This window comes from Anser brachyrhynchus, assembly GCF_964034855.1.
Source record: "Anser brachyrhynchus genome assembly, chromosome: 16".
Classification (NCBI taxonomy): domain Eukaryota; kingdom Metazoa; phylum Chordata; class Aves; order Anseriformes; family Anatidae; genus Anser; species Anser brachyrhynchus.
In genome coordinates this window covers 1,056,828-1,068,307 of record NC_137734.1, presented here as the reverse complement: position 1 = coordinate 1,068,307, position 11,480 = coordinate 1,056,828, and the positions used below count along the sequence as shown (strand labels likewise).

The window sequence follows — 11,480 nt, the reverse complement described above, 5'->3', positions numbered from 1 at the left end:
AGCTTTAAATTTGTTAAATAATTGAAATCAGCAGCTATATTTTATTGGTGTGGTGAATGGTGATGTCAGGATTCGTTATCTGCAGAACAGAGGAGCTTGGAGGCTTCAAAGTTAACCGTTATTAATGTCTGAATTTCATATAGAATAAATACAACTATTTTTTTCCTCCATGAAATTTATCTGGTAAACAACCGATTTCCTCTCTCAAAGGCAGTCTCCTGCCCGCTGTTCGCATCGCGCTTTGCAGTGCTGCGGAGCGGCGGTCAGCCCAGCCAAGGCTCTCCGCGGCGGAGCTGCGGGACAGCAGCAGGCATTGCCAGAGGTAGGGGAAGGGCCCTGCACGGCCAGGCGACTGCTGCTGCTGGTGTCCGTGACTTGCAGCAGCACCTCCCTTGCTTGGTTTACAACTTGGGAACAGAGATTCCCCTGGGGCTTAATGTGTGTTAAAACTGAATTGTGTTCTGGAAGCGCTGGGACGTGCATTCCCTACGTTAGCTCTGTGTGCACACAGGCGCACGTGTATTAACAGCAATTAATACGCAAGGTCCGTTTTGGGATGCGCTGTCCCAGCTGACCATTGACAAGTGCAAATGTTCAGGGCACCCTTTGGCTGCTCGCTCAAGGCTTCGGCAGCAAATCCCTGGGAAGGTCCTGCCCGTTCTGCATCACAGGTAAGTGCGTACGCGTCAAAATGGGATGTTTCCACCAAAGCTGTGACTGGATTTGACTCATCTTTCCTCGGTCCTCCTGACTCGGCCAGTCACTGATCCCAATCAGGAGATTTTATCTACATAGTGCTTTGAGATAGACGTTTTATGGATGCAAAGATTTATTATACTTAATGAATAAAGCTGATAACGAAAAATCAGTATTTTCCATGAGGAGAGGGAGAACTTTCCACAAACTTCAATGAAAACTCCATATTTCCACAAAAAACAGACACTTCACAAAATTAATTTTGTCAAAATATAAATTAAGCATTAATCCGTGACTATCCCCACCTGCGAGTGCTAACGCTGCTCTCTACGGTAACTGCAGCTGTCTGTTAAGGAATGGAAAGCACAGCTTATGTCAAAACAATCGCATGGTAATTTATTTTTTTTTAAAAGACCTAAATTTAGAAGCTGTTTTGGTGGCGAATGACACTGACCTCTCGCGCGCTGCGGGGCTGGGGCTGGGCTACGCCTGTGCTGCGGTGAGCAGACGCGGCTGGCGATGGCGCGGGGCGCAGCGGGGAGCGAGCAGCCCCCGCTGGGTTTGATAGCGGAGGAGAGAGCCCTTTTTGTTATACAGTGTTTATTAAGTAGATTCAGTCTTATATATGATATACAGATTCAAAAGAAAAAAAGGATTCCACATACTTATGAAATCAGTGCATTTAGCAAGTAATACCATGGAGATAACAGCTTGATTAACAGCTCATTGGTCTTTGTTAAGTGAGGGGAACAGGGAGTAGGCCTGTGCTAATCATTCCACAAACAGAACAGAATTAAGTTGCATCACATATATAATAGACACACATTCTAAGAATTAAAATATTAAGCCACATTTACTGGAAAAATCCACAGTATATAACACAAATAACTCTTATCAAGCTCGTTGAGGAGGAAGTGCTCATCTGCTTAAGAGCCACATTAAGTTGCATAGGTGCCTATCTGCAAAAATATCATTTTGAAATGAATCAATTGATTAAGCAATAAAGTGTCACCTTAAAAGCTGGATTAAGTGCCATATGCTTTCTCTCCGGCCCCTCTGGAAAGCGCTGACTTTCCAAAGAGCCATCTTCTGCTTCGTTTTGGAGCCCCTCCGTCTCCCGAGGGAACGCTCTCCTACCATTTTAATCTGAAATTAACATCTTGGGCGATTTAACCACGTTAGTTAAAGTATGTTTCCAATTATGCTGATGAGTGTTTCCCCCCCCTGCTTCCTCACGAGCCCCCAGTTGGCTCGATTGCTCTTCTCCATTGTTTGGACCCTAAATTGAGCTGGGCAGCTTTCACCTTTGTGCCTCCGATGTCAGAAGGAAGATGGTGAAATAGGAGGACTGTGCCATTTGTGTTTGGAGGTCTGGGTACTTAGTGAACTGAACTTCAGACTAATTCTCGTTTTGCAGCCAATCTTTAAATTGGCCGCTGGAAAAAAGTGATAATATCTTGTGCAAAACCCAAAGCTGTTTAAAGGGCGTTTCGATTCTGTGGGGTCTTCCTTAAGGTAGGGACGTGTGTCAATGAGGGTGAGTGAGTCTGTGGCTTTGTTAAGCAGACGAACCGGGTGAGGTGCATCTTCCTCTTCAACAGCAGGTCTTGCAGAACACACAGGGGCCGGGAGTTCTGTACATGTAAACAGTACACTTTCACTGAGTCCAAAATTAGGAGCAAAAATACAAAGGTTCACATTGGTCTTAGGTAGATACAGGCGAAGAACTGAGCTGTACAGCTCCGAAACAACCAAACAAAAGTTTCTAAAGCACCACTAAATTATATAAAAATCAGACCATGGACGGATTGTAGTTGGTATTCTGGTGAAATACTATGCTACCTTGTAAAAAGTTTTACAAAAAATTACAAATCAAAAGTATATTAACCCTCTGAGTTCAAAGCAGCATTTTTGTAATGAACTGGTACTAAATCCGACAGCCACCCGTGGGAGGGAAGTGGCCCTTTGGATCGGGGAGGTACAAGTTACATCTGCTCAGAATCCCGGGAACGCTCTCCCATGTAGAAACACCGTCATGGGAACCGCACATCCAGGGCAGGATGGTTGTATTAAAAAAAAAAAAAAAAGAAAACACCCCAAAAAATCTATTTTCTCGATCCGTGATGAGCTTTTCTTAAACAAAAAAACATCCAGACCATTTGCTAACCCAGCATTCTCCTTTCACCTCTCAGAAAATCTGGAAAGCTGTTGTATTCTGCTCCTGCTCACTCCTTGTTGAGAACCTAGACTAGATCCTGACCCCTTCCTGCCTGGGGAGAGCACAGGAACGTGGCTGTGAAACAGTCCTGGCCCGCAGAGGAGCCACAGCTGGGTGCAGATCGGGTAAAGAGCACTGAGATGTCTGCGGAGCTTGCTCCAAAGAAACCATGAAGCTGTGGCTCACAACAAAATAAAATGAGAAGAAAAAAAAATCCCTGACAGAGAAAGTCGTAGTCAATCTCATTTGTTTCATAACTTGTCACAGATGTGGCTGTCACCAGGGCTTTGGAAATCTGAGTCTGTACCATTCAGCTGCAAGTTATGAACATCAGTTGTTGTGACAGGGTAGACTGTTTAACATCCTTCCTATGCAACCATGAGTCTCATCTGTGTTCTACCAGCAGTTTAAAAAAGTGTAAGAGCTACTAAACTTTAATACATGCTAAGACAAGTTCAAAGGTGATCTGGTCAAGACAGCTAAAACTTGTATAAATAAAACTTTAAACAAACTGTAGCTGATGTCAATCTGTTCGTAAGCCCCTGGGTAACCTCTTTTTTCGGTGAACTGGATGGCAAACCTATGGCTAAATGTTCTTCAGGGCCTCTTACGGGAGCAGAGGCACCAATCGGGTTATAATCGTAGAGAGAGAGAATTCTGGGACAGCGATTGTCTCTGCCTCTCTTTCTTTAACATTAAGACTTTCACAAATGGCTGTGGTTACATATTTTGTAAAAGGTTTGTTACTTCATGGTATTCACACAAAAATAAATATTTACATAAATTCCAAGTATGGGAGGATGCAGTGGACAAACCAAGCAGGCTTGCGAAGTGCTGGGGAAAGCATCGAGTCTGGAACCTGGCTCGCGTGCGGCCGCCGGGGCTGGGGTCCTGCTCCGGACCCCAACCCCGTTCCCCTGCCTGCCGGGCCGGGGGGAGCCCGGCCCCAACCCGGGGGTGCTCCGGGCGGGCGCGATGCTCCCCGTTCCCGCACCAGCACGGCGCCGGCAGGCCTCCACCTTACCTCTGCAGGGATGCTCGGACTGCGCGGGACGGCCGGGAGCTACGTCCCTTTTCTCCAAATGTTAGGGGAAGTTTAAGGTTTGGGGAAAACAGTCAATGCAACGGCTCATCCCTTCCGATGCCGGGCCAGGCAAGCCTGTCCTCAAAAGCCGGTGGCTCTCTCTGCACTGAAACTAAGAACTGGGTCTAGGTTTTGTTTTTCTTCCAGTGTGTTGGGCGTTCAGTCGGCTACAAAGGCTACTGAACGAGCTGCCCGGGTCCACTCGTGGCGGGGGACCGGCCTCTGCTACCTGTAACAGCCCCGGGCCGCGCCAGCAGGGCTCTCTGCAGCTCCTGCCCGCGCGGCGCTCGCCCTCTGCAGAGCAGCAGCCCTCATCCTCAGGCTCAAAGTGGCCTAAAAAGAGAGGGGGGGTGGGGGGAAAAAAGAGAAAAAAAAAAAAAAAAGAAAACTGGCTCCAAGGAGAGAGAGTATCTCTGGTCAAAATGAGCTATATATGGTTTTGTACTTATCAAATCGATCTCGCGGTGACAATTCCTGCCCTTGAGCAGGGCCGGGAGGAGCCACGCCAGCACTGGGAGGGAGGCGGCGAGAAGAATTGGCGGTGTCAGGCAGCACTTCTTGCTGCTCTATATGGCTACAGAGCGCCTTGCATTGCTTGGCTCTGCTCAGCATCTTAGTGCCTGAGCGAAGTCCCTGGTTTTAGCAGCACTGGTAGTAGGTATTGCACTGAGCAAAACGAAGTGCATTATTGGGGGAGAGGGACGGTAACGGGGCAGAATGGTAACCAGACTATGTTTGTTTTTGTGTTTTTTTTTCCACACTTTGGGAATTGTGGGCTTGTTCCAGGACTGTGGCCAGGTAGGGGGGAGGATCCTGGGCCCTGGAGGGCTTTTTTGTCAGGTCTGCTGCTGAGCGGTGCCCGAACGTCTTCTGGGAAGGAGCGAGCCGCTCGCTGGCGGAGCTTGCTTTCACGCAGAGAGTCCGCGCTAGCCTTTATTACACCCGTGCGTGGTTTCTAAATAGTTTATTCTCTTGTTGCAACCCCCAGTGTCGGTTTCACACAGACTTTTGAGCACAGCCTCCCTCGCCGAGGAGCGCGGCGCGAGCGTGGTCGGCGCGCGCTGGGCCAGCGGCGGCACCCCGGCGGGACGGAGCGCGGCGCCATCGGTCCTTGGCTGCTGGTTTGGTCCCGGGCTCCTCCGTGCTGTCCTGTCCGCTTGTCTGCCACGCTTACAGTCACAGAGCCAGCTCGGGAGTCCTGGAAAAAGCCCACAATGGAGTGTGAGGTAGAATACAGATGGTGAACGCGAGACAGTGTTTCTCAGGTGCTTCCTTCCTTCCTTCTCTGATCTGCAATGACTTAAAAGAGCGCGAGACGTCCTTCTAGCCGGTCTGCTGAGCTTGCCGAGTCTCTGCAGGAGATTGAGCCCCCACTGCTGCTGCTACACGGGGCTGCTTAGCGCAAAGGTCTAAGCAGGACGCTCCCTCCGTTGGTCAGCTTCCACCTGCGCTTACCGGGGGCTGAGCAACCTACAAGCGCGAGGGCTGGATGGCAAACTCGCACCCTGTGGGACAAGGGCTCCCCAGAGAAACAGGCATAGCTGCCTGGAAATTAGTAGTGTAGTGATATGGAATGTGTTATTTCACAGGAATAAATTCCTTCCGATCAGACAGACAAAAAACTGGCAATCTGTACAAACTCAAAAGAATCCATTTTCAGAAAAATAAATTACTAAGGGGAGAGGAGGGTCCATTTCTCAATAAATATGTGATTCAGCTCACCTAAGACTTGGAAATTATCTGGGGACGGGATTCTAACATTTGGGTCCACAAAGGTTATTCTAAATACATCTGCAGCCCCAAACCTCCCCAGGCTCCCTTCTGCCCTTGAAAGTCCCACATCCTTCCAAGCCGCAGGTTTGGCTTCTGGTCAGCTGGACGCACGTGTGGTGGTACGGTTCAAAAATGTGTCCTTGTGCCTGAAGTCCCAGGTGCTTGGAGTGTAAAAGAAAACAGGTCTTTTGGATTCCACCTTCTAAAACTACATGTACCCACTGCTTCACGGGAGGACGATGGTGGTCCTGAGCAGGACACTGCTGGGAGCCTCTTTCTAGCAGGTATAAATTGTCTTCTTGACAGAGGAGCGACGCAGACACGAGGAGTCAGTTCTGCTGTAAAATGAGGTTTTCCAGTTCATCTGCGGATCGGAGCAGAAACGCCGCGGACTCCCGGTAGCCGGCGATCAGCTGCCGCACCGCGCTGATCTCCGTGGGGCTGAGCTGGGCAGCCTGCATTCCCCTGCTGGTGCTGTTGGACGGGGCCGTGCTGGAGGCTCCCCCTTTCATGCTGAGATCAGTCGGACCTGCCAAGGAGAAGCGAGAGGGAAGCTCAGGACGAGGGTCCCCAGCCGGACCCCGCGGCGAGCCCCGCGCCGCAGCGCTGAGCTCGGAGCCGAGCACAGGTAAGCGGCTGCCTCGCCACCAGCCACGAGGGAAGGGACTTTTGAGTCAACATTACAAAAATTACTTCCTGCAGTCTGCCTCATCTGCTCTGCCGAAAGGGAGGGTTCGTGACCGCCGCCTGCCAGCCCCGAGCTGCCAGGCGCCGAACCTGCGCTGCCTGCCAGGGACGTCCCTGCCCCTGCTCAAACCGATCCTCCAGTCTCTGGTTTTTTTCCCCTGCACGTGACAAGTCACATCCTGCCCAGGGTGCGTTTCCCTGTTTTATTGTTGGGTGACTGCGGCCCACTGGAGCCCGGGGGCACTGGCCAAGAGGAGCCGCTGCGCAGGCTGCTGGCTCGGGCTGCCCGGACACACGGCGTGGTGGGGGGGGGCTGGCTGTGCTCGCTGGGCTGTACACGTCTCTGGCTTAGTCCATAAATGAAATGGAGTCCTGCAAAACTTATGGCCTGCTCCACGGGCAGGGGTAATTTGTTCTCTGAAGTGTTTCTCTGCTCTACCTCCAGCGTGCGAGTGGCTTCCAGCCACGCGGGCTTCTGCCTGCGGGGGGGACGGGACGCTACCGCCGGCCCCAGCTGCAGAACCGCCCCCGCACCCCGGACCTTCAGCCTGCACAGAGCCACGGAACAACTGCATTCACCGAGATCTGGGCAACGTCTTCCAGTCGCTGCTTCAGCTGTGCGCACGTCGGTGTGCACAAGTGCACGCACACGTGCGTTGCCCAGTTTTGGTGGCTGCACTGGGAAGGCTTTGGCAGCAAAGCTGGTGCACAGCTCGAGGAGCGACACGTCCAGGTGAAAGCAAGGAGGAAACCGCATTTTTTTTTGCGTTGGACCGAGAGAGTCCAAACGAGGTGCAAGAACCACAGAATCAGCCAAACACTAAGAGAGCAGGGGAAAGGGGCGTCCTACACACGCGGCTGCAGTCGGGGCGAGGGAGAAGGCAGAGCTGGAGCCTGGGGGTAAGGAGAGGGCCCCGAACTCATCCCCCAGCCATGAGCCGGAGCTGCTGGAGCAGTTGGAGCTGCTGCAGAAAGGCTTTAGGAGAACCAAGCTCCAGCTGCGCAGACCGGCCGCTGCCCAGGCACAGCAGTGTGCAGAGGGGTGCAGGAGGAGCTGGGGGACACCAGGAGGGCCCCAGGGGGGGCAGCAGCAGGAGGTGAGCACCAGGAAAAGCAGCGTTGGAGCAGCAAGAGGTGAGGGAGGAGCGGAGTGAGCAGAGGCCTTCCGCAGCAGGCTCAGCAGTGCTGAGAAGGGAGCGCGGGTGAAGGGGAGGAGGCTGCCAGGCGAAAGCAATCTCACTGGACAGAAAAGGCAGCAGGAAAATGAGCCCGTGACACCCCCCCCAGCTCCCCGAGGAGGAAGGCGCTGGGAGGGAGGGAAGTGGGTTTGAGCAAGAATCGCCTTCAGTGGGGGATGGAGGGAGGAGGCAGCCCGGGGGCAGCAGCCCCCTGCGGGCTCCATCCTGCCCCGTGCCAGGGCAGCGCGCTCGCACGGCGCTGGGCAAGCGCTTGAGCAAAGGAAGGAAAAAAATAGGGAAGCAGAGGTTGAAAAATCCATTAAAAAGAAGCAAATTTGCTGATGTCTGCTATAAACGGAGCCTGTTTGCTCCTGCTGGGGCTCTCGGTGGGACGTGGCTGCAGCTGTTTGCCGTCTCCTGTCAAGGGCCCGCTCGGTGTCCGTGCCCAGCAGGAGGAGGGCGGCGGGGCCAGGGCTCTGCGTGCTGGGCTGGAGGGGGCCCGTAGCTGCCGCCACGGCAGCCACAAGGATTAGGTCTCAGCAGCTGGAGGCCAGGGTGGGATCTTTATTCAGGGTTAAGAAGCATTAGGAAGGGATGATAAGAGTTAATCCCAGACAGGCATCTCTCAGGACTCCGGAAATCACATCCCTCCAAATCCTCCCTCCATCAGGGAGGGCAGGGGCAGGAAGCCGAGGTGCAGGGGGCGGGTGAAGGCAGAGCAGGGCTGGGAGGGACCGCCCGAGGTGGCCAGCGGGGCTGCTCGTGGCGATGGGGCCGTATGGCAGGCTGGGGGCGCGAGCAAAGCCAAAGGGCTGCTGCCCAGGGAGCTTCACTTTGCCCGTTCCCATTCCCATCGTGCTTCCCCACGTGCCCTGCTCCAGCCCAGGCTGCTCCACTCTGCTCACTTGCTCACGGCTAAGCCGGCCCCACATGCCTTGCCTGCTTTCTCCTACAGCTTTCTCGCCTTGCAGCATCCGTTCTGTTTCCCCGGCTGCTTTTGCCACGCAGCCCCTCGCTGTCCTGATCTGCAGCCAGAGCTGGCTGTGCCCCAAACTGCACCGGCCCCGGCCCCATCCCCAAGAGCAGGCGATGAAGGCTGGGGAGGGAACGGCTCATACCAGCAATGAGATCAGGGCGGTGATAGGCACTCGCTCTGTTAATTATTAATAGCTGGTACAGATTCTCTTTTTTTTTAAGTGACACTCCTTCACTCCACCAGTTCCACCTAGACTGTCCTTCCAAGTTCACGTCAACAATTAACCGCTTGCTAACGAGGCGAGCTGAACCGTGGGGCAGAGCCCTCCGCGGGCTGCCGAGGCAGAGGGGCTTTTTGGAGAGGCTCTGCGGGAGCGGGGCTGGGCCGGGGCTGAGGCTGGGTGCTGGGGGGCCGGGGGCCACTCACCGTTACTGTGGTTCCCTGTCTGGAGCGGCGCGGGTGGCTGCAGGCTGCCTCCCAGGGACCCGTAGCCACGGTAGCTGTAGTTGAGGCTTCCATTGATGTAGACGGGGTCTTGGGAGTAGGACGAGGCTGGCAGTGAATAGGAGGAGTGGGTGATGGCTGTGGAGTCTCTGGAGTGCTGCTTGTCTAGAGCGATCGGCTCATCCTGCACAGGGAAGCAGAGGCTGGCTGCAGCGAGGCCGGCCTCCCGCAGCAGCAGGCCGCGAGGGCTGACGCGTGGCCGGGACGAAGCAGGGCTCCCCGCCCCAGCACGCGCCGCAGCTCCCCGCTCTGCAGCCCCGTGACTTCGAGGCAGGCTTTTGAAAACGCTTTGCCAACTCGCTCGAAGTCCTCCCGCTCCCCCCTCCTGCCCCGTCTCGCGCCCTCCTGCCGCGAGCACGGTACCTGGGAGGTCTGGTAGATCTCCAGCCGCATCCTCTTGGCTGCTTTCCGCGTCTCGCTCTCACAGGCGGCGGCCAGGATGTTCTCGGCCATGGCTGAGGTCAGGTGCGGCGGCGTGGGCCTGGTCTGCGGAGACACAAGGGGAGAGCCGTGCTCAGGCCCCGCCGCCAGGCCCCCGCGGCGAGGCGGGACGCGGGGCGGCCGCTCACCATCTCCATGCCGTTCTTCTTCATGCGGCGGCAGGACTTGAGGTACGTGCGGATGCGCTTGCGAGCCCGCTCCTGGAACTCCGGGAACTGCCGGCTGCAGGACTCGATGATGGCCTGGATCTTCTCTTTGGGCTGCTTGGAGATGGGAACCATCCGGTCCAGGTTCTCGTCCACGAAAAGGCGCACGAACATCTGCAGAGCACAAAGACACGAGGTGGGAACGCTGAACCAGCGCAAGGCGGGCTCACTAACCCTAACCCCGTCCCCGCGGTGCCGTCCTTACGTTGAAGGCCTTTAGCCTCTCCGGGTCCATCCCTTCCGAGTCATTTATCTTATCGTTGTCCTCGTGGTCATCGTGGTCGTCGTCATCTTCATCGGCCGTGGGGGCCCTGCCGACGGTCAGGTCCTCGGGGCAGCCGCTGACTTCGGTCTTGATGGAGTCGTAGCTGCCGGAGCTGTACGGAGGGGACTGCGAGGAGACGGGGGTTACCGCGGGCACCCCGCACCGCCCCGCGGGCGCAGCCGTGGGACGAGCAGCTCAAAATCCTCTTCCTCGGCTCGATGTTGCTGGTCCCCTTCCTCACGTCCCAGCCTCCCCCTCGCAGCCCAGCCCGCGAGCACCACGTGCGCCCGCGTGCGCTCGCTCCCCGCGTGCTGTGCCCCGCGCAGGGGGATTGGGACCGCGCAGCCCAGCCCAGCCCCGTACCTCTGCCGTGGTCTTCACCGCGTACTTGACCCTGCTGCGCAGCCCGTCGGTGCTGCAGCTGTCCGACTGGTAGGAGGGGGTGACGTGGGCAGGCGTCAGCTTGTCGCAGAGGTTGATGGGCTGGTCGTCGGCGGAGGCGGTGAAGTCCATGGGGGCCGCGGTGCCATTGCCGTTCATTTCGGGGAAGGCGCTGTCGCCCTGCGTGCTGCTGGAGGTGGAGGGGTTCAGGGTGGAGGAGCCATTCCCGCTGCAGCTCTCTGACGAGGAGTCATCTGCAAGGAGAGACGCACGGTCACCCCGCGGATGCCCTAGGGCCACGGCCCCGAGGTGGCAGCCCCGGCCCCCCACCACGTTCCCCCCCCAGCCCGGCTGGACGTACAGCACGGCCGCGGTGCTGCTCGGAGAGGCCTGGCCTCGCTGCGAGGTGCTCAGGGACAGACGGCACAGCCAGCTCCGGACTCTCGCAGGCAGCGGCCGGAGGCTGTAGGGCCATCGCTTTACGGCTCCGCTGCCTCGTTCCTCAGAGCCACCGGACACTGCCGCTCCCTGCACCCTCTGCACCGCGGCCAGCTGTCCCCCTGTCCCCCTGTCCCCCTGTCCCTCTGGAGGTGTCAGTCCCACCGTCCGCACCTCCGCCCGGGGCCACGGCGCCCGGGCTTGAATAAGAACTTTGGAATTTGGTCCTTTTAGGTTTCTGTTTGCATTGCAGGGAGGAGAAAGGGGCATTTCCTCTCCCCGCCTGGGTCCCTCGCCTCCGAAGGCTTTCACAAGGGGTGCACCTGGCACGGTTTGGGACCCGGCGCGGGAGGGAGGAGATGAACTCCAGCACCCAGGGAGCCGCAGCGAGGACCTGCCCCTTGTGTGTGAGCGCAGGATCACCTGGGGAGGAAAAAGGGGGCTCGTGCAGCCTGCAAGCAGCTTTGGGAGCTTTGTAAACAGCCTGCAGACCCCTTGGCAAGGCTCCTCGGGCATGCTGCTGGAGGATGGGGGCAGGGGGCTTCCTGCCTGTCCCTCCCAGCTCAATACCAACTGACCTCGACCCACCCAACCTACAAGATCTCCTTCCCTGCCCACGTCCCCGTGCCCCCA

At 56.2% G+C, this 11,480-nt stretch overlaps 1 protein-coding gene across 9 annotated transcripts in view; it reads right to left on the bottom strand.

Annotated features, from left to right (window-relative positions):
• Window positions 1-1,279: 1,279 nt before the first annotated feature.
• NOL4L (nucleolar protein 4 like) overlaps window positions 1,280-11,480 on the bottom strand; it is a 60,338-nt gene continuing 50,137 nt past the window's right edge. For all 9 annotated transcript variants that reach the window (XM_080558700.1, XM_080558701.1, XM_080558704.1 and 6 more), the window contains 6 exons: window positions 10,392-10,663; window positions 9,969-10,154; window positions 9,686-9,877; window positions 9,480-9,602; window positions 9,039-9,240; window positions 1,280-6,300 (listed from right to left, as the gene is read on the bottom strand). In XM_080558700.1, the coding sequence (XP_080414826.1) occupies window positions 6,101-6,300; window positions 9,039-9,240; window positions 9,480-9,602; window positions 9,686-9,877; window positions 9,969-10,154; window positions 10,392-10,663 (1,175 nt within the window). In that variant the 3' untranslated portion in view covers window positions 1,280-6,100. The remainder of the gene's footprint in view (window positions 6,301-9,038; window positions 9,241-9,479; window positions 9,603-9,685; window positions 9,878-9,968; window positions 10,155-10,391; window positions 10,664-11,480) is intronic.